The 23,630-nt window shown below is 40.2% G+C and overlaps 1 protein-coding gene across 1 annotated transcript in view; it reads left to right on the plus strand.

The window, feature by feature from the left end:
• The first annotated feature begins 203 nt into the window (after positions 1-203).
• The window catches only part of LOC132538199 (cytidine monophosphate-N-acetylneuraminic acid hydroxylase-like), an 81,731-nt gene continuing 58,304 nt past the window's right edge, over positions 204-23,630 (plus strand). The window contains 1 exon segment of the mRNA XM_060190800.1: positions 204-703. Within this exon segment, the coding sequence (XP_060046783.1) occupies positions 204-703 (500 nt within the window).

Genomic DNA, 23,630 nt, shown 5'->3' on the forward strand with positions numbered 1-23,630 from the left:
CGGGGTCCTTATGTCGGCCTTGAGCATCGCGCCATGTGCGCTTAACCCTCTGTGCTACCTGCCCAGCTTCCTAATTTCTCGAATGACTTCCTTAATAGCATTTTGGTCTTATAGCTTACTTTCTTTTAAGAATATTGTATATAGTTCATATAATATACAAAATATATGTTAATTGCTTATACTATGAATAAGACTCAAACACAATGGAGTATCATGCAGCTGTTAAAATGATGAGCTCTAACTCGGCACGCCCGGCCCGTGGCCCGCTGCCCTCTGGTTGCTCTGAGCTCGGGTTCCCGGTCGGTCCTCGCAGCTGCAGGCCTGCAGGCCGGGGCGCCCTCAGGCCCTGTCCGCGCCTCCCGGCTCCCCGCCCGCCCGCAGAGCCACACGTCCTAGGGAGAATCTCTCCGGACTGTCAGAGGGGCGCCCTCCACGAGACCTCTTCTCCGAGAGAGGCCCGGCGTCGGCCTCCCTTCGCCCCGCCGCCCTCTGGCTCCTCAGGCCGGGCCTGCTGCCTCCGCCCTGCCCCTCCCCGGGCCCGCGCCAGGCGTGTGGCCCTAACTGCCCGACCCCTGGCGGGGTGCACCGGCGCGTCCTCCACTCGCGGCGCGGCCTGTGGGGAGGCTGCCGGGCCCCCACAGCCACGTCTTGGGGAGCCCGGGGACTGCGTGCCTTGCTTTGGAGCCCTTGGCCCCGGCAGAACGCAAGAACCAAGAATTCCAGATGCCCTTTATTTTCTAAGAATCAATATATATATATATATATATATTTCTTTTGAAATAAATACAAACCAGTTTGAAAGGTTGGGGGGAGGGGGAAAAATGATGAGCTCTCTCTTTTACAATATCGTGGTCAGAATTTGAAGGCATCATATTGAATGAGACAAGCCAGAAAGAGAAAGACCAAAACCAAATGAACTCTCTCACTTATACGTGAAATTTAAGAATAGAGGACTCTAGGTAGGAACTAGGATAAAGAGTCTGAGGGAAAGAAGGTTTGGGGTCCTTGATGGGGAGGGGATAAGAGTATGTAGCAGCTACCTGCTACACAAAACTGAGAAACCGTACACATTTATAAACAAATTGCTATAGCTCACCACCCCACCCCACCCCAATTAAAAAAAAAGGAATAAAGGACAGTCAGGGAGGACATAAGGTAAAACTTAGACTGGATATTGTGTATTTCATCAAAACAAAGGACTATGGGGAAGGAGAGAGAGGGACAGTATGAATGATCATTGGGGTCCTGGTGTGTCTCTTAGACATCAACCAAGGGGAGATGAAAGAATGTGCCTGTGGTTTCTCAGTATTTCAAAACAACTATCACGAGCATTTTGGGAAATAGATTATTTGAGAACTATCTCCCAGTTTGTAGACCACTCTGTACCAGACTTATTACTTTCAGCTTATTAAAAAAATATTTATTTATTTTTATATTGTTATTCTAGTTATTATTATTATTATTATTGACTCCAGGATTATTGCTGGGGCTCGGTGCCTGCACCACAAATCCACTGCTTCTGGAGGCCATTTTTCCCTTTTTTGTTGCCCTTGTTGTTTGTCGTCATTGTCGTTATCGTTGTTGTTGTTATTGTTGTCATTGTTTTTGGATAGGACAGAGATAAATGGAGAAAAGATGGGGAGACAAAGAGGGGGAGAGAAAGATAGACACCTGTAGACCTGCTTCACCATTTGTGAGGCGACCCCCTGCAGTTGGGGAGCTGAGTGCTCGAACCGGGATCTTTATGCCAGTCCTTACGCTTGGCGCCAAGTGCGCTTAACCCACAGTGCTAACGTCTGCCTCCCTTGTTTATTTATTACTGGATAGAGACAGACAGAAACTGAGAAAGGAGGGAGAGATAAAGAGACATCTGCACCCCTGCTTCACCACTCACGAAGCTCTCCCCCTGCAGATGGGGACCAGAGGCTTGAACCTGGGTCCTTGTGCACTATAATGTCTATGCTTAACCAGGTGCGCACTGCCTGGTCCCCTAGTCTCTATCCTCCCATATCCTTCTGTCTCCTGGGCTTCACCTTCCGGACTCCTCAGGTTCCTGCTAGTAGGTGAATCTTGGTCTCTGTATAGAGCAGAAGTCCTGCACTTTGTCTCTCCAAGGTCAAAGTATTGGTCTCCATGTTTGACTGCTCAAGCCCTTCAGGCTATTTCCAGTTTTAATGATTACATCAGTTTTCATATCTACTCTGCAACTCCTGACCACTGCTCAGGGGCATTAGAAAAGGCTCTTTGGTGGGCCGGGAGATGGCGCAGTGGCTAAGGCACTGGACTCTCAAGCATGAGGTCTTGAGTTCGGTCCCCGGCAGCACATGTACCAGAGTGATGGCTGGTTCTTTCTCTCCTCCTATCTTTCTCTTGAATAAATAAATTCTTAAAAAAAAAAAGAAAAGAAAAGGCTCTTTGCCCCTGGGGGCCCTTAGACCCGTATCTGTGATTGCCCAGATGTTAGTCAGCCTCCCTGGGGCCTAGGAGCAGGAAGGGCAAGAGAAGACAAGTATTTCTGACGTAATTAACAGCACTTAGGCAGAGTTCTGCTTGGATCAGAAGATTGTAGTCATATGGCTGTAGGTTACAGAGCACAGAATTTCAGAACAACATAGAATGTATATAAGAAGCATTTGGTATGTTCTCAACACAGGAAAATGAGTATCTAACAGACACTATATGGAATATATTAGAACTGATAGCTTACTTTTTTTTTTTAGGAACTCTCAACCTATGCATTAATTAATTTATTTACCTCTTCAGCAAAAGTTAGTTAAGTTCTAGTTATCAGTACCATATTTGGTTCACCACAGAGATGAATATAGATACAATCATTGATATTAGGAAGGTTTGATGAAAAGTAAAGATCTGAAGTGCTAAACAACAAAACTGGAGATAAATTTTTAGTTGTTAAAAAATAAGTAGATGTTAAAAAATAGTAGGTGATTATTCACAAAATGAATAAAAAAAAAAATAGAAGACTAAACCTCCAAGCTTTGAAGCCCAAGAGGTAGTTCAGTGGGTAGATGCCAGAAATTGCATGGTTGAGATGCAGGGTTAAATAATTGGCACTGAATATCTTAGAGAAGTGCTCTGACTTCTTTTCATAATTAGCTAACTATTAAATATTTTAAAAAATTATTTAAATTAAGAAGCAGCAAAGATCTCAAATAAACTAACATCACAACTGAGTCAGCTAGGAACAATGAGACCCAAAAGCCATTAGAAGGAAGGAAATAGTCAAAATCAGAGCAGAAATTAATAAAATAGAAACCAGAAAGATGATCCAAAAGATTAATGAAACCAATAGCTGGTTCTTCAAAAGGATAAATAAAGTAGATAAACCATTGGCTAGATTCACAAAAAGAAAAAGAAAGAAAGAAAGCTATGATAAAAACAATGAGGAATGAGAGAGATGAAATTACAACTAAAAATGACAAGATACAGAGAATCATATGTGAATATTATAAACATTTCTATGCAAGTAATTAGACAATCTAGATGAGATGGATGCATTCCTAGAATTGTATGACCTGCTTAGTCTAACCCAAGAAAAATAGCAAGAGAATAATACACCAAGACCAAGTGGGATTCATCCCTGGAAAGCAGGGATCAATGAATGCTGAAAAAACATTTGACAAAACCCAACATTCATTTATGATAAAGAAACTCCAGAAACTGGGAATAGAAGGACAATTCCTCAACATAGTAAAGACTATTTAAAACAAACCCACAATTAACATCATTCTCATGGGAAAAAGCAAAACTTTTCAGGAACCAGACGATGATGCTCATTATCTTCATTATTATTTAACAGCCTAAATAATAGATCCATCAATAGATAACTGGCTAAAGAAATTATGGAATATATATTCCATAGAATACTACTCTGCAGTTAAAAAAAGAAAGCGTGCCTTTGGGGACAAAATTGATGGAACTGGAGGTGATTATGCTTACTGAAACAAGTAAAGAAATGAAAGACAACTACTGGATGATTTCACTCACACTAGAGAACTGATACACATGAACTTGCAAACAAAACAATAACAAAAACAAAGGAATCCAGAAGCAAACTGTTTCTATGCTTCCTGAGAAATACAGTGGTTATGTTATGTTTGGAAAGTGGGGAGGTGGGAGATTGAGAACGCAGAACTTTGTTGATAAGTGTATAATCTTAGAGTCTTGTAACCCAGTATTAGTCACACACACACACACACACACACACACACACACACACACACACACACACACACACCTTACTTACTGCACTACTTTGCCATGTGCACCACGCAGGTTTGAGCCTAGCCCCCAGTGCTTTGAAAAAAAGTCTCAGTGGGAGATTTTTAATATATCAATTCACAGTTACTCATAGGTAGAAATTATGTGCTAATTTAAGCCAATTGAACCTGTGGATTACTTAACCCAAGCACAGACTTTTTAAAAAAATATTTATTTATTTATTCCTTTTTATTACCCTTATTGCTTTGTTGTAGTCATTATTGTTGTTGTTCTTGATGTCGTTGTTGTTGGATAGGACAGAGAGAAATGGAGAGAGGAGGGGAAGACAGAGGGGGGAAAGAAAGACACCTGCAGACCTGCTTCACCTCTTGTGAAGCAGCTCCCCTTCAGGTGGAGACAAGGGCTTGAACGAGGTCCTTACACCTGTTCCTTGCGCTTTGTGTCATCTGCACTTAACCCGCTGTGCTACCACCCGACTCCATACAAAATGTTTTTATGGAGTGTTTTTGAGAGAGAGGGAGAGGGGATGAGAGGGAGGAAGGGAGAGAGGGAGAAGGAGAAGGAGTGGAGAAACCAGAACACTGCTTGGTTGGGCTCTGTCATATATATGTGCAGGGATAAAACTTGGGACCTTAAACCCTCAACTTCTACCACTTTCAACAGACACTGAATTGCAAACAATGAAATCACTTTATGTAGACAAGATAAATTGCTTTAGTGTTTTGGACAATCCTGAAATTGTTGAATTTTGAAATATATCACTACACACATCAGATAGCATATCTTAAATCAAAACTGTTGGGAAAACACTGGACTTGGGTTCCTGCATATATAAAGTACAAAATGGATGCCTGGATGTACCAAAGTGCCATATTCCACACTAAAAGTTATCACCATGGGGGGATAGATAGCATAATGGTTATGCAAAGAGACTCTCAGGCCTGAGGCTCCAAAGTCTCAGATTCAATCCCCCACAGCACCATAAACCAGAGGTGAGCAGTACTGTGATTAAAAAAAAAAAAGAAAGAAAAGTAATAGCTAAAAGTTATCACCAGAAAAGTCAAACCAGAGTTTCCCAAGTATGACCAAATAAACATGGAATGGACAGTTGATCCAGTATTCTTGTCTAGGTTCTTTTTCCACCTGACATTCTTCATAAACAGGAAGCTTAAAATAAAGTAATATTATAAATACCACCAGGGTTATCAATTGTTGGTGCTCCAATCTGCATGATAAATCCATCACTCTTGGTGGCCATATTTTTTCCTTTCTTTCATTTGACAGGACAGAACTTGACAGGGTAGTGAGTGAAAGGGAGAAAGAAAAAGAGACACCTGTGCGTTGGGCAGTGGCACACTCAATTAAGTGTAATAGTGTCATAGTGTCACAAAAAGAGACACCTGCAGCACAGCCTGACAACTTGTGAAGCTCCCCCTTTCCCCCAGCAGAGGAGACTGGGAGCTTGAACCCTGATCCTTGCTCATGAAATGTGCACTCTACTAGGTACAGTAATGTCCTCCCCATCAAATATTTTTGATAAAATCCTTTGACCCATTACAGAATATGTAGCAGAACATCAAAGATAGGATAATTTGATGGGAATTGCTATAATCATGGAAAACTATTTCCATAGGATTATTTTGTGTTGGTAAACTTTCTCTTTTTTTGTATATTTATTTATTCCCTTTTGTTGCCCTTGTTGTTTTCTTACTGTTGTTGTAGTTATTTTTGTTGTTGTTGTTGATGTCATTGTTGTTGGATAGGACAGAAAGAAATGGAGAGAGGAGGGGAAGACAGAGAGGGGGAGAAAAAGATAAACACCTACAGACCTGTTTCACCGCTTGTGAAGCAACTCCCCTGCAGGTGGGGAGCTAGGGGCTCGAACCCGGCTCCTTACGCTGGTCCTTGACTCTTTGCATGGCAAACTTTCTTAGGTGGTGACTTAAAAAAAAAAAGTAGGGTCATGGGCCCAGGAGGGCCAAACCTGAGGTTCTGAGTTCAACCCCTGGCATTCTATATGTTATATGTGATGCTCTGGTTGTGTTTCTCTCTCTCCCTCTCTTACTAACAAACCAAAAAATGTTAAATTGTGTGGAGCCAGGGCCAGGCGGTGGCCTGACTAGTTGAGTACATATGTTACAATGTCTAAGGACCCAGGTTCAAGCCCCTTGTTCTTACCTGCAGGCGGGAAAGCTTCACAAGTGGTGAAGTGACTCTCTCTCTCTCTCTCCCACCCTCCCTTTTTTCTTTTTTTAAAATTTATTTTTTATTCATGAGAAAGATAGGAGAGAGACTGAAGGAACCAGACATCACTCTGGTTCATGTGCTGCTGTGGATTGAATTCAGGACCTCGTGCTTGAGAGTCCAGTGCTTTATCCACTACACCACCTCTCAGACCACTCTTTCCCTTTCTATCCCTCTTTCCCTTTGGATTTCTGTCTCTATCCAATGAATAAAATTAAAAAAAATTTTTAAGTGTGGAGCCAGGACTTGTGACTTTGTTTACCCAAGGGTTGCCTAACTTGCAGTCCTTGGATTTGGCAATATATCCTCAAATCTTTGTAGGGAAAAATGTGATTTCCTGAGAAGTAATATTATTTATTGGTTCCATCATTTTCATCGGGGAAACAGATTGAAGGCTGCTGATATAATTTTATTTTCATTGTGTACTTGACTCTTTCTCATTTTTTGGTGGCTGTGTAGAAAATTTAGCCTAGCAAACTTGAATGGTATCCTTTGACAGATTGGTCAGCTCTTGGTTAGTAGTGCAGATTTTGAGGAGGTTCTTGTGATTAGTTCATAAGAAAGGTTCACTTGCTTTAAACTGTACAAACAGTGTGGCTTGTGTTGAATACACGTTTTTCTTCTATGAGTCTGAAATCTGGGTATGTGCTGAGTGGAATGTATCAGCTTAACCATCTGCCAGTAAAACCCTGGGTGCCAAGCTTATAATACACTGTCCTAGTTGGCAACAGGTGTTGTCAAAACTAGTTGCTAGGGGATTAAATGTACAATATGGGACTCCATGGATACAGGACTCTGAAAGCTTGCTCCTGACTTCCTCTGACTTCCCACCCGACCTTTTCCTTTGTTGATCTTGCTTTGCTTTCTATTGCTGTGGAAAATCAAGGTCATGAGTTCAGATATATGCTGAACACTATAAGTCATGCCAATTAATCATCAAATTGGGGGGTGGTCTTGGGGTATTCCAAAACTTTACCTCTACTAAGCCTATTTTAAAAATGTTTGAGAGGATTTTGATCTTGAATTTTGGAAAATTACAGTTTCTTGGTTTGTTGGTTTAATAGAGTCAGGGTACTTTAGAGGGTGATTATTATGAACTTGATGTGAAGGTTTACACCAAATAAACTTTAGTGTCCTTACATAAAATGTAGATTATGGCATGTATATCAAGTAATTGTTCTAGGGATAAAATGAAATAATGTGCCTAATGCATAAATCTGTGCCTAGCATATAGATGTAGCTCATTTTGGAATCAATTAAAACTTTCTGGAGTCGGGTGGTACCCAGCTCATTAAGTGGATGTGGTGCAAAGCACAAGGACCTGCGTTAGGATACCGGTTCCAGCCCCCGGCTTCCACCTTCAGGGGAGTCAACTTCACAGGCGTTAAAGCAGGTCTGCAGGTGTCAAAAAAAAAAAAACACCAAAAAAAATCAATATAAAACTTTCTTCCATTGACAAAAACTGTGTATCTGTGGCAGAGTCACCTCTGAATTATTTTTGATAATGATATACAGTACTTACAGTGTTCCCAAATGAATTTATTCCATTTTTCTTACTATAAAACTGAACTGTACTTACTGTAATAAAACATTTAAATAATAAAATGTGTAAAAAAATAGTGAAATCTCCATAATTTTATATCCTCCTTCTAAAATTTTATGCTTGTTCTACAGATTTCACTGTGTCAGAAAAACAATTAATTAAAAAAATAATATTTGTTTTTAATAGTATGCTACAAGATTGTACCATTACAGTGTATAGTTCTACACCACAGCCTCCATCATATATATTTTTGTAATGCAGTGCAAGGAATCAAACCCTGAGCCTTAGCCACGAAAAGCATGCACTTTCTTTATTCATACCTCCCAGACTCAGAAAAATTTAATTTTAAGGCAAAAACAGTTCACAATATTCATTTTCATTCACTAATATATTTTGGCACATTTTTATGGACTCATCTCATTGCTTAAAAAAAGTGCATCCAAGCGGTGAAGCAGGTCTCAGATGCCTATCTTTCTCTCCCCCTTCTGTCTTCCCCTTCTCTCTCCATTTCTCTCTGTCCTATCTAACAACAACGACAACAATAACAACAACTACAACAACCATAAAAATCAAGGGCAACAAAAGGGAAAATAAATAAATAAATATTTTTTAAAAAGTGCATCAATTTCCCACTATACCTACTATAGACTGTATAGCGAACACCCTCCTGATGGACATTTGGATTGGTTCCAGTCTGAAATTATTAAAATTATATTACTATGACTAGAAGTCTGTTTCTGCTCTTTCTTTCCTTTGGAAAAAAATAATAACTGTTTCAAACAGTGTCTGGCTACTTCTCTTATCTAAATTGTTATATATGATTGGGAAGACAGCATACTAATAATGCAAAAAGGTTTTCATGCCTGAGGCATCAAAAGCTCTAGTTTCATTCCCTAGTACCACCAAAAACTGTAGTTGAGCAATGCCTTGGGGAAAATAAACAAACAAACAAAAACTAAACTAACTTGCTATATAGACCTAATTCACTGAAAAAAATGGACTAAGAATCTCTGAGCTACTTCACACAAAGGCAATTTTTATATCCTTTGTTTCTCTGTCTCCTAAAATGAGTCAGATCTACCTTTCTTACTTTAGCACATATTAAACAGTTCTTACACTTCAGATGCACATCTCATTCAAAGGTCCTGAGCTATCCAATGTTAATCCACAGCTTCACAGGCACAGTCCATTTCTGTGCTTCTCCACCTACCAAGCAAAGCTTTAAGGAGATACAGTTTTTCTTTCTTATTTTATTTTTACCAGAGCCCTGCTCAACTCTGGTTTATGGTGGTGTGGGGGATTGAATCTGGGATTTTGAAGTCAGGCATCAGCATCTCTTTGCATAACCATTATGCTATGTGAGCCATTATGCTATCAACTGGTATTGCATTGGACTTGCATGCCTGAGGTTCTCAGTTCATTATGCTATCTCCCCTGGAAATATGTATTTTTCCTATTGTATCTAATAACCTAGCTCAGATCATCACAAATACCCAATCCTTTAAAGCAACAAAAGCATGTTTTCAATAAGGCAAACAGTGAAGAAAAGGAGTACCACATTTTTGACTTATAAAACTCTGAATTTTAAAAAATATTTATTTGAGAGAGAGAGAAGAGAGAGAGAGAGAGAGAGAGAGAGAGAGAGAGAGAGAGAAATAGAGAGATACCAGAGCATTTTGTTGGTGGCAGAGTTTTGAATGAGGTCTCTGGGGTCTGAGGCATATAAGCCCAGTGTTTTATGACTAGATTCTCTAGTCTTAAAGTTCTGATTAACAAAAATTCTTGTGCCTATACAATTCTGAGTTATACACAGACAAAAATAACTTTGTTTTGGAAAAAGAGTATGGAGCCAAGGGAATTCAAATAAAGGACTAGAACGAGAGGTTTTCTATTAATTTTGAGTCTCTATAATTTAGTTATATAACCAGGTCCACCAGGAATCTGGAACACTATACAGCAAAGTTAGAAAAAAAATGTTTTACCATTTTTCTTTAAAATTGTTTTATTTATTTATGAGAGAAGAAAGAGAGGGAGAGAGAGAAATAGAACATCACGGGCAGGGGTAGATAGCAAAATGGTTATGCAAAGACACTCTCATGCCTGAGGCACCAAAGTCCCAGTTTCAATACCCTGCACCATAATAAGTCAGAGTTGAGCAGTGTTCTGGTAAAATAAATAAACAAACAAATATTAAAAAAAAGAAATAGAACATCACTGTGGCATATGAGATGTTGGGGGTTGAACTTAGGATCCCATGCTTGACAGTCCAGTCCATCTCACAGGGCACCATTGCTTACTTTTTCTTGGGCATCCATGACATTCAATGTTTTTTTTTTAATTTTTTTTAATTTTTAAATATTTATTTTATTTATTTATTCCCTTTTGTTGCCCTTGTTGTTTTATTGTTGTAGTTATTATTGTTGTTGTTGGATAGGACAGAGAGAAATGGAGAGAGGAGGGGAAGACAGAGAGGAGGAGAGAAAGATAGACACCTGCAGACCTGCTTCACCGCCTGTGAAGGGACTCCCCTGCAGGTGGGGAGCCGGGTTCGAACCGGGATCCTTATGCCGGTCCTTGTGCTTTGCGCCACCTGCGCTTAACCCGCTGTGCTACAGCCCGACTCCCGACATTCAATGTTTTTTTTGTAACTATCAGAGTAGAAAGCACATATATAATATTTATTTTTAATTCTTAAATTTTGTATTTCTTTTTTATTAGTGATATAATATTGATTGACAAAAACTATAATAGGGGCATAATTCCATACAGTTCCCACCACCTGATTTCTGTATTCTCATCCCCTCCATTGGAAACTGCTGTAGTTTGGTAATGGTCACATATATGGGTTGACTTTATATCTATATCCACATCTATATCTCCCTATTTCTTTTTGTTAGTATTTTATAATGATTGACAAGATTGTAGTATAAGAGGGGTACAATTTCATACAGTTCCCACTATCAGAGTTCCATATTCCATCCCCTCCATTGGAAAGCTCCTTGTTCTTTATCCCTCTGGGAGTATGGACCAAAATTCATATATATATAATTTATTCCCTTTTGTTGCCCTTGTTGTTTTTTATTGTTGTAGTTATTATTGATGTCGTTATTGTTCGATAGGACAGAGAAATGGAGAGAGGAGGGGAAGACAGAGAAGGGGAGAGAAAGACACCTGCAGACCTGCTTTACCTCCTGTGAAGCAACTCCCCAGCAGGTGGGGAGCCAGGGGCTTGAACCAGGATCCTTACACTGGTCCTTGTGCTTTGGGCCACCTGTGCTTAACCCGCTGTGCTACCGCCCGACTCCCGGACCAAAATTCTTAATGGGGTGCAGAAGTGGAAAATCGGGCTTCTGTAATTGCTTCTCCACTGGACATAGTAATTGACAGGCTGATCCATACTCCCAGTCTGTTTCTATCTTTCCCTAGTGGAGTAGGAGACACAATGGTGAGGTTGTCTGCCCAGGTAAGTCAGGTTGGCATCATGGTAGAATTTGCAACTTGGTGACTTCTTCTTCTTCTAGCGTTTGCCCTTCTTCCGTAGCCAGTCAACAGCGTCAGGTTGAGCCTGATGTAAAGTTTCGAGACCTCCTTTGAATCTGGAGAGGTGGCAGTCGTTGACTATGTGGGTCATAGTCTTGGTGACTGAAGAGTAGTAACATATAAAGCAGTAACATATAAAGCAGAACAAATAGTTCAGTAATCAAAAACCTAAATGTAAGAATAGAGTACATTGGGGAGTCGGGCAGTAGAGCAGTGGGTTAAGTGCACAAGGCACAAAGCACAAGGATCAGCATAAGGACCCCACTTTGAGATCCCGGCTCCCCACCTGCAGGGGAGTTACTTCACAGGCGGTGAAGCAGGTCTGCAGGTGTCTATCTTTCTCTCCCCCTCTCTGTCTTCCCCTCCTCTCTCCATTTCTCTCTGTCATATCTAACAATAATGGCATCAATAACAACAGCAATAATAACTATAACAACAATGAAAAAACAAGGGCAACAAAAGGGAAAATAAAAAAATAAATATTTTTAAAAAAGAATAATCTTTTAAAAAAAAGAATAGAGCAGATTGAACTAAGTCTTTGTGTGGGAAGAAGCTAGAAAGTCTATTTTAGGTATATTCTAAGAGGCCCATGACTTTACTGATTTTTGACTGAGCCCAACAGCTAACATGCAGATGGGCTAAAAGTCTTATCTGGGAAGATGGTGTCAGAGTTGAGGATAGGACTAGAAAACTGGATCATGTCAGGGAGTAGCTCCCAAATTTTGGAAAAAAGTATATAAATACTGTTAACTGTAAACACCATCAGTCTTCTCTAGGGCCCAGGTCTATTCATATTTAGCACAGGAGCCTGTGTAACTCTGCATCCTTGTTAGTCTGAGCTCGCATTCCATGATTATAGCAAGGAACATTTTAGGCTGCATTTATTTTAGGATCAGTTTTCCTCAAGTGGCAGAGTATGTTGATCCAGTCTCCTTTCAGAGAGTGGGGTATTTCCTACCCTTGCTATTCTACATTGAGGGCAAGGTCCTGTAGAGGCCCCCAAGAAGGTTTATGATATTGTTGCTTTGGGCTTCTCAGACCAAAGTGGAATTAAATTAACACTTAACAACCAAAGAATTAGTAAAAGTTAAAAAAATAAATAAATAAATTAGTAAAAATCCCCAAATACGGAAACTCAACAGTACACTACTTAACAACTACTGTGTCAAAGGGGAAATTAAGGAAGAAATCAAAATGTTTTGAGAATTCAATGAAAATGAAGATTCAAATTATCACAATATTTGGGACATAGCTAGGCAGTACTGAGAGAGAAGTTCATAGCCATACAAGCACACATTAGGAAATAAGAAACAGCACAAATAAACAACCTGATTGCACAACTTCAAGACTTAGAAGAAGAACAAGCAACCAGAAGAACTGAAATAACTATAGTTAGGGCAGAAATAAATAGCAATGAAAATAAGAAAAACATACAAAAGATCAATGAAATTAAATGTTGGTTCTTTGAAAGAATGAACAAAATCAACAAAAATTAGGCCAAACTCACAAGACAAAAATAGGAGAAGACCCAAGTAAATCAGATTTTAAATGAAAGAAGAGATATCACAACAGACACTGCAGAAATCCAACATATCATGTGAGGCTTCTATGAACAACTATATGCTACCAGGCTAGAGAACCTAGAAGAAATGGACGAATTCTGAGATACCAACAAACTTCCAAAATTAAACAAAGAGGACGTAGAAATTTGAACAGGCCAATCATAGCCAAATAAATTGAAACAGTTATCAAAACCCTTCCCAAGAATAAAAGTCCTAGATCAGAAGGTTTTACAGATAAATTTTGCATAACCTTCAAGGAAGAGTTAATACCTCTACTTCTAAATCTCTTCCAAGAGACTGAAGGCACAGGACTACTCCTTTTCATCTTCTCCTCAAGATAGTGGAGTCCATGTATAGCAAACCTACAGCAAACAACATACCTAATGGGGAAAACTGGAAGCATTTCCCTTCAGATCAGATACTAGACAGGGCTGCCCACTATCACCATTACTGTTCAACATAGCATTGGAAGTTCTTGCCATAGCAATCAGGCAGAAGCAAAGACTTAAAGGGTTACAGATTAGGAGAAAAGAAGTCAAACTCTCCCTGTTTGCAGATGATATGATAGTATACATAGAAAAACCTAAAGAATCTAGCAGGAAGCTTTTGAAATTATCAGGCAATATAGTAAGGTGTCAGGCTACACAATTAACATACAAAAGCCACTGGCATTCTTCTATGCAAATACTAAGGTAACACAAGAAGAAATCCAGAAATCAATCCCTTTTACTATAGCAACAAAAAGAATAAAATATCTCGGAATAAACCTAACCAAAGAAGTGAAAGACTTGTATGCTGAACATTATGAGTCATTACTCAAGGAAATAGAAAAAGACACAAACAAGTGGAAAGATATTCCATCTTCAGAGACTAACCCCTAAAGTTATACCAGTCAGATGTAGTAAGCACCGAGAGGCACAAAAAAAGAGAAAATGGAAAACCATCTCCCAGGTCTGGTATAAGAGGGGAATCAATATTAATTCCATGACCTTGAAGTGACCCAAAGAAAGAAACAGTTATGAGTAAGTAAAGAAAAAAAGTGTATTGAAGTCCTATTTTTTTTTTTCTTTCCTCTGAGACTAGCTATTATAGAGTCCTTTCAATGGAGCAAGAGTGATAAGACATCTGTGAAGGACTTTTCTCTGACCTGCTAAGGACAACAATGAAACACAGAGGAAACTGATTTATTATGCTCATGTTGACTAAAAAAATGTTGCTGAAGAAATGCTGGTCTGCTTCTAATTCTGCTTCTAAGACCCCTTCTGTTTTGGTCATCATGTTAGGTTCGCTTGCACTGCTTAACGCTGTGGTCTATTTACATAATCATTGTTTTGTTTAATCCCCATTGGTTTGCGCTTTTTTCCACTCTGCCCCCTCTCCTAGTCACATCCTGTTTTCCACCGTTTAATCCCCACTGGTTCACAGGCTTTTTCCTTCTCCCCACCCCCTATCCTACGTATTTCCTCTTCCAATCTGACACTTCCGCTTCAGGAGATATAAAGGACAGGATTTTATAATGAATAGATATTAGATTGATTGCACTGCATTCTCGATCATCAATAAAGACTGAACTGCATTCCCAGCTCAGCCATGAGTCCTTGGTCGTCTGTCTCCCACCCACGAAGCTAGCCCGGCATCTGGCGCCTGAACAGGGTCCAGCAAAGAAATAACTTATTCCTTATACTTGGCCCACAGACAGGTAAATAGCAGTTCTCTAGGAAGAGAGCTAGGAGATGGGAGTGGAAAAAGCAGCAGATTACAAACACAAAATAGTACAAACTCAATTTGAAAAAGGATCACCTGTCTTTTCAATTGAGGTTAGAAATAGAATCTGTATCAGGCCCTGTTTTCACCTAACTTTTTCTCTTTCTACTACTCCATTCATTTGTATTTCTGTTGGTAATATCAATCACAGTACTCAACACCCCCATAGGAATAGGCAAATGATCTATGCACCCCTAGCCAAAATTTCTTTTCCCCAAACCCCAGCGATACTTGTAAAGATTGCTTGGAAACCCGGAATTTCCCATTTGGCTTGAAATTCTAGTATTACCTCTTCTTAGTTTAGTAATTTGGGGACACTCACTCTACTTCTCCTTGTACTAGTAGTCAAAAAAATAAGAAAACCCAAAGCAGAACTTGGACTGGGTTTGGTGTATGGCACCAAAGTAAAAGACTCTGGGGTGGGGAAGGGGTTCAGGTCCTGGAATATGATAGCAGAGGAGGACCTAGAAGGGGTTCAATTTTTATGTGGAAAACTGAGAAACATTATATATGTACAAACTATTGTATTTTACTGTTGACTGTAAACCATTAATCCCTCTAATAAAGAAAAAGATGATGAAAAAAAAGATATTCCATGTTCATGGGTTGGAAGAATTAACATCATCAAAATGAATATACTACCCAGAGCCATATACAAATTTAATGCTATCCCCATCAAGAGCCCAAACACATTTTTTAGGAGAATAGAACAAATGCTATAAATGTTTATCTGGAACCAGAAAGGACTTAGAATTGCCAAAACAATCTTGAGAAGAAAGAACAGAACTAGAGGCATCACACTTTGAGATCTCAAATTGTATTATAGGGCCATTGTCATCAAAACTGCTTGGTACTGGAACATGAATAGACACACTGACCAGTGGAATAGAATTGAGAGCCCAGAAGTAAGCCCCCACACCTATGGACATCTAATCTTTGACAAAGGACTATTAAATGGAGAAAGCAGAGTCTCTCTGACAAATGGTGTTGGAAAAATTGGGTTGAAACATGCAGAAGAATAAAACTGAACCACTATATTTCAGTAAACGTAAATTCCAAGTGGATCAAGGATTTGGATATTAGACTAGAAACTATCAAAGACTTAGAAAAAATATTGGTAGAACTCTTTTCTGTATAAAATTTAAAGACAACTTCAATAAAATGAATCCAATTACAAAGAAAATTAAAGAAAAATAAACCAGTGGGACTACATCAAATTAAAAAGCTTCTGTACAGCACAAGAAACCATCACCCAAACAACGAGACCCCTCACAGAATGGGAGAAGATCTTTACATGCCATACATCAGACAAGAGGCTAATAACCAAAATATATAAAGAACTCATCAAATTTAGCAACAAAAAAGTAAATTACCCAATCCAAAAGTGGATATGAACAGAATAATCACCACAGGAGAGATCCAAAGGGCCAATAAACATAGCAGCACTGTTTGTAACAGCCAAAACTTGAAAGCTAACCAGGTGCCCAACAACAGACGAATGACTGAGAAATTTGTGGTATAGATACACCATGAAATACCACTCAGCTATTAAGAATAATGAACCTGGGAGTCGGGCGGTGGCGCAGTGGGTTAAGTGCACATGGCGCAAGGCGCAGGGACCGGTGTAAGGATCCCGGTTCGAGCCCCCGGCTCCCCACCTGCAGGGGAGTCGCTTCACGGGCGGTGAAGCAGGTCTGCAGGTGTCTATCTTTCTCTCCCCTCTCTCTCTGTCTTCCCCTCCTCTCTCCATTTCTCTCTGTCCTATCCAACAACAAAGCAACGTCAACAATGGCAATAATAACCACAGCGAGGCTGCAACAACTAGGGCAACAAATAAAAAAGGGGGAAAAATGGCCTCCAGGAGCGGTGGATTCATGGTGCAGGCACCGAGCCCAGCAATAACACTGGAGGAAAAAAAAAAAAGAATAATGAACCCACCTTCTCAGACTCATCTTGGAAGGAGCTAGAAGGAATTACATTAAGTGAGATAAGTCAGAATGACAAAGATAAGTATGGGATAATCCCACTCATAAACAGAAGTTGAGAAAGAAAGACAGAAAGGGAAGCACAGAACAGTTTGGAGTAGGGCACCAAAGTAAAAAACTCTGAGTGGAGGGTGAGGGTAGATTTTCAGCTTCCATATATGGAGTTGGGGGTAGGGACACAGACCTTTGTTGGTGGGAATAGTGTTAATTAACTCCTATTAATCTATAGTCTTACAAATCACTATTTAATCAATATGAAGGGAAAATAGATTGAATGTCTCAAACTTTTTGATGCATAGACCCCAGTTCTGAGTATATATTCTTTTAACCTAAGCACTTAAGGCTTTAGATTGGTAACGTGATTGAATTTTAACAGTAGGCTTAAATTGTTAATACATTTCTAATAATGACTTGTTCTTTGAAGTACTAAATCACCTATAATCTTAGACCAGAAGCAAGTGGCTGTGTCACTATATTAGCTACAGCTATATGTAAATAGCATTAAATGACATAAATCATAGTGAGGTCTTGTATGATACAGAAAATCCTAACAATGCTATTTTCAAAGTCAACCAAATTTCCAAATAACTTGGTTATAATAATAACTACCTAGTGCTTTCTTAAACTCTAAGACAGCAGGGAGCCTCCCCATTCTCTATAAAACCCATATTTCTCCCAGTCCTAGAACTTGAGTGGTGGGGCTCATTTTCAGCAGGCTTCTCTTGACCCATACCAATGATATTGCATCTGCTTCTTCTTCTAGCGTTTGCCCTTCTTCTGTAGCCAGTTAACATCAGGAGCTGCTTGTTGCTGGCTTTGAAAGTGACTGGGATCCATGTGGATTCAGTCGGTTAGGAAGGATCGTCAGTTTCCCCAATGAATGGGTACTCACAGGATGCACCACGGGAAGGTCGATCCAATGCATCCCATTGCATCTGCTGATCTCAGCCTAATCAGTGCAACCAGTACCGCCTTGACGTGTTTCACTTCGGACTGTGTCCACAGACAACAGGCATGCGATGTCGATGCTTCAGCTCCTGTACTCTTGTGAGACCGCTCCTAGCTCATAAGACTCCTTAATTCCATTTTGGGTTATGTGCTTTCTAACAAAGCTACAGCACCTAGATATGGACCAGGGCCCAAAAGACAGAGCACATGTACACATGGATATAAGTTAGGGGGAAAATATACCTTAAAGCAAAAGTGCACAACAGTTTGCAGTGACCCAATAAGTGCAGCAAGCAAGTAGAAAGACCTAAAAAAGACAGCATAAAGTACTTAATCAAATAGTTTCTACTTAGATCTAGATACCTTCCTCGCCTACTTCCTATTATACTTCCCTCAGTCACTCTAAGGCTAACCTTGTCAAAGTAAGGACAGCAAAAGCTGGCTAAGGGCAAGCGAATAGCATACTTTAATGATGATTACTATCAGGCCACCTCATCTCCATGGGCCCTATTTAGGGAATCCCAGAATTCCCACACAGACATAATGGACCTAGACCTCTAACATATCCTTTTCTCCACTGTCGCTGGTCAACTCCATCAAGAACAACATAATGGACCCATTCATGGGCCCCTACAGAACCCTGCCCTCAATGTGGATAAACAATGGTAGGGACTGCCCCAATCTCTAAAGGGAGGTTGGGCCAAAATACTCTATCACTTGAGGAAGATGGGTCTGGAAATGGGTGCAACCTAGAATGTTCCTAGCCATGAGCACAGAATACGAGCTCAGACCTATAGGGATGCAGAGGTTACACAGGCTCCTGCACTGAATACAACCCCCAGATCAAATCGTTGGGGCTTATAGTTAACAGTATTTAAATACTTTTCCCATATTTGGGAACTATTTTCTGCCCTAATCCAGCTTTCTAGTCCTGTTTCCAACTCTGACACCATGTCCTCAGACAATACCTTTGGTCCACCTGCATGTTTGCTGTTGTGCTCTGGCAAAAATTAGTAAAGTCATGAGACTTGGAATATACCTAAAAGAGAACTACTAGCTTTTTCCACATGGAGACTCCAAATCTCATCTGCTCTATTCTTGCCTTTAGGTTACTGATTATCAAACAATTTGCTCTGCTTTATATCTTAATGCTTTTTTAGACACCAAGTTGCAGGTGCTACCATGATGCCAGGCAGACAGTCTCACCAATGTACCCTAGAACCCCACTGCTCCAGAGCCCTACCCCACTAGGGAAAGATAAAAATAGGCTGGGAGTATGGATAGATGTGCCCATGCCCATGTTCAGCAGAGAAGCAATTATAGAAGCCAGATCATCCACCTTCTGTACCACAGAATGATCCTGGGTCCATACTCCCAGAGGGATAAAGAGTATGAAAGCTTTCAAGGGAGGGGAGGGGATATGGAACTTTGGTAGTAGGAACTGTACCCCTCTTATCCTTTGGTCTTGTTGATATTTTTTAATTTAAGAATAAATTTAAAAAAAGAAAAAGAAAAAAATAGTACCTAGATAGTACCATAACTTTCCCCAAGTGAACAGCAGGGGGCAGTACATATTGCTTTTTTAAATTACTGGTGACAGTCTCAAACAACTGCTTCAATAGTTGTCTCTCAGGCTGACTAACATCTAAATAACCTGTGGATATTAAGTAAAAAATACAGACTAACACTAACATATCCTCTAAGATGAAAATGCCTATGGAGGGGAGATCTGGAACATCACTAATATAAAGAAATCTAAACCAAAGTACACTGATTTATCCTTAGAATCTTGAGGAGTGCCTACTAGGCAGGAGGTGTTTAATTAGTATCTGTTGAATGAAATTTCTTCTAACGATTTTCTTTTTTTTTTAAACTTTCTTTTAAAAATATTTATTTATTTATGCCCTTTTGTTGCCCTTGTTGTAGTTATTATTGTTGTTGATGATGTCGTTGTTGTTGGATAGGACAGAAAGAAATGGAGAGAGAAGAGGAGGATAGAGGTGATAGAGAAAGATAGACACCTGCAGACCTGCTTCACCGCCTGTGAAGCGACTCCCCTGCAAGTGGAGAGCCGGGGGATCAAACCTGGGTCCTTATGCTTGTCCTTGCACTTTGTACCATGTGCGCTTAACCCTCTGCACTACTGCCCGACTCCCTCTTCTAACCATTTTCTTGTTCTTCCATCACCCTAACACATAGGACATGTTTACCACTATGAAGTGCTATTTGTCCTTTTCTGAGTATTCAAGTTAGAATCTTCTCAGGCTGGGTTCCATGGAGATGATAAAATAATTTTGTCTTTGTCATCAAAGGGGCATGGTCATGTCTGCCTATTATTTCTATAACTCTCTGTATATATCTACCATATACTATATATATGGTAGATAGATATAGATATATACAGATAGTATATTTTTTTACCCCCGTGGTCCCATCTTCTCTTCCTTTCCAAGTCACACCTCACCTATTACTACTTCTGAATGCCCTTCATTTTTCCTCCTCTCTCTTTGGGTCCTGATGGAGTTGAAGTTTAAAGCCCTCTGGTCATCTTCCCCACTGGGAGTATGAGCCAAAATTCTTTTTGGGGTGCAGAAGATGGAAGTTCTAGCTACCGTAATTGCTTTTTTTAAAATTTTATTTTATTTTATTTAAGAAAGGATTAATTAACAAAACCATAGGGTAGGAGGGGTACAATTCCACACAATTCCCACCATCCAATCTCCATATCCCACCCCCTCTCCAGATAGCTTTCCCACTCTCTATCCCTCTGGGAGCATGGACTCAGGGTCATTGTGCGTTGCAGAAGGTAGAAGGTCTGGCTTCTGTAATTGCTTCCCTGCTGAACATGGGCGTTGACTGGTCAGTCCATGCTCCCAGTCTGCCTCTCTCTTTCCCTAGTAGGGTGGGTCTCTGGGGAAGCAGAGATACAGGACACATTGGTGGGGTCTTCAGTCCAGGGAAGCCTGGCCGGCATCCTGATGACATCTGGAACCTGATGACTGCAAAAAGAGTTAACATAAGAAGCTGTTGGTATGCATGAGACCCCTTCTGTTTCATTTGGTTTAAATCCCCCCTGCTTAACACTATTCTATTTACATAACCACTTCATTCTATTTACATAACCGCTGTTAACAAACACCACCCTCCCTCCAGGGCATTTGTGGTTCAGTGATAGGATTCTTGCCTGCTCTGCCCCCTCCTTGTCACACTCTGATTTTCACCAGTCACTTTTCTCTCCACCCTCTCTATGTCACATCCTGTTTCCACCCTACTTGGCAAGTATATATAAAGACAGCATTATGAGTTTTAGAGTACCTTGAGTTTAGGTTAGCTCCACTTAGATTGTGCTGTGTCCTGCATAAATAAAGAGATATTGCCTACAGCTCAACCATGAGTCCCTGGTCGCCTGATACCCGCCCGTGAAGCCAGCCCGGCGAAAACAACATAGCCCGCGCAAAACAACACAAAGCCAAAGAAATTGTTGAGCAATCATGGACCCAAAGCTTGGAATAGTGGAGAGGAAGTGTTGGGGGGGGGTACTCACTGCAAACTCTAGTGTACTTCTGCTTTCAGGTATATTTTGCAGTAGTTTACGGATACGTGTGAACATATGCTCTCTCTCACAGAAACTGGTGCATATCTAGGTTTTGGGACTTTGTTAGAAAGTGAACCACCGGAGATGGAATTAGAGTATACTATGAAAGGAAAGGTCTCACCTGAGTAATGAAGCTGCAAGGTTGTCATTCCACATGTGAAGTCTCTGGACACAGTCTGAAGTGAAGCATGTTGAGGTGGTAATCATTGTGTTGGTTAGGTTGTGATCAGCAGATGCAATATTATTTGATATGGATTGGGAGAGGCATACGGGAAAGAGGGCCCTATCCAAGGGTTCCAGGACTGGGGGAAGTAGAGGCTCTATAGTGGAGATGTGAGGTTCCTGCTGTCTTAGGGTTCAAAAAGACAATCGATAGTTAATGTTATCATCACATTATTTGGTAATTGGGTTAACTTTGAAAAGTCCTTTTGTTAGGGTTTGCTGTACAGTACCCAGTATCTTGTATATAGCTGTGCTATTGGTTGCTTCTGATCTACTTGGTCTAGGCTTTTGAGAGAGTCTGGATATCAAATACACAGCCTATATATTAAAAGGACTAAGTCTGTGTTTTAAAAAACTTCGAGACATACAATTAATTTTCCCCCCTCATATTAATTAACTAGTGATTTATATGACTACATTTTACTAGGAGTGTACATAAACACCATTCCCACCACCAAAGGACTGTGACCCATCCCTCCCACCCACTCCCACCCTCCACTGTCCCAGGAAGCTGCATGTCTACCCCTCATCACAGGGTTTTTACTTTGGTTCCCTACTTACCATTTGGTCAGGTCCTGCTTTTAGTTTCCCTTTCAGATCTTCTTACTCAACTTCTGTTGATGAGTGGGATCATCCCATACTCATCTTTATCTTTCTGACTTAGCTCACTTAACATAATTCCTTCTAGCTCTGTCCAAGATGGGTCAGAGAAGGTGGGTTCATTGTTCTTGATAGCTGCATAGTATTCCATTGTGTATATATACCACAGCTTTCTCAGCCACTCATCTGTTGTTGGGCACCTGGGTTGCTTCCAGGTTTTAGCTATTATGAATTGTGCTGCTATGAACATAGGAGTACACACCTCTTTTTGGTTGGGTGTCATGGAGTCCTTGGGGTAGATCCCCAGGAGAGGAATTACTAGATCATATGGAAGGTCCATGTCTAGCCTTCTGAGAGTTTTCCAGACTGCTATCCACAGAGGCTGGACCAATTTACATTCCCACCAGCAATGTAAAAGGGTTCCTCTGTCCCCACATCCTCTCCAGCATTTGTTGCTGCTGTCCTTTTTGATGTATGCCATTCTTACAGGAGTGAGGTGGTATCTTAGTGTTGTCTTAATTTGCATTTCTCTGAGAATCAGTGACCTAGAGCAGTTTTTCATATGTTTGTTAGCCTTTTGGATCTCCTCTGAGGTGAATGTTTTGTTCATATCCTCTGCTCATTTTTGTATGGGGTCATTTGCTTTTTTGTTGTTAAGTTTGCTGAGCTCTTTATATATTTTGGTGATTAGTTTCTTGTCTGATGTATGGCATGTGAAGATCTTCTCCTATTCTGTGAAGATATATGCCTTTATATAATATTAATAATAAAATAGAGCAGGGTAAAAAAAAAAAACCCTGTCCCAGATTACCTCAAACCTCGTGATCAGAGGCAGCTGATTGTTAAGAAAGAGAAAAAAAACCTCAGGACTAGACAAGGATAGCTGAAATAGACAGTTATGCAAATCTACTATCCACTGTATATTCTAGGGGTAGCTAAAGGAGGAAGGGAAGTTGAGCAGAGATACTCGCAGTGAGAGTCCAACTCTGAGTCAGAATTCTTCCCTCAAATAATTCCCAAATGTGTATCAGTGAATTCAAAAAAGCACACTGTTTGGTGGTGTGGAGGTTGTGGCCTGTGGCTTTGGAAGCTGTAGGATTAAGGAAGAAAGGATGACAAGAATGAGAAAAAGAAAAAAAAAAGAAAGAGAGAGAGAGAAAAAAGAAAAAGATAACAAAAAGAACAGTCATAAAAGAGCAGTGAAAGGAGTTTATTTATTTATTTATTTATTTTTAATTATTTAATTAGCAATGCAGGGTGAGGTGGGGGGGGGTTGGCTACTTAGAAAGAAAAAAGGCCAGAGATTTCAGAAGGGTATAGATTTAGAATGAATGATACTCCCTGATGGGACAGGAATTTGGTAAAGACAGAAGCTCAGCAGGGGAGCT

Source organism: Erinaceus europaeus, chromosome 4, assembly GCF_950295315.1.
Source record: "Erinaceus europaeus chromosome 4, mEriEur2.1, whole genome shotgun sequence".
NCBI classification, from domain to species: Eukaryota; Metazoa; Chordata; class Mammalia; order Eulipotyphla; family Erinaceidae; genus Erinaceus; species Erinaceus europaeus.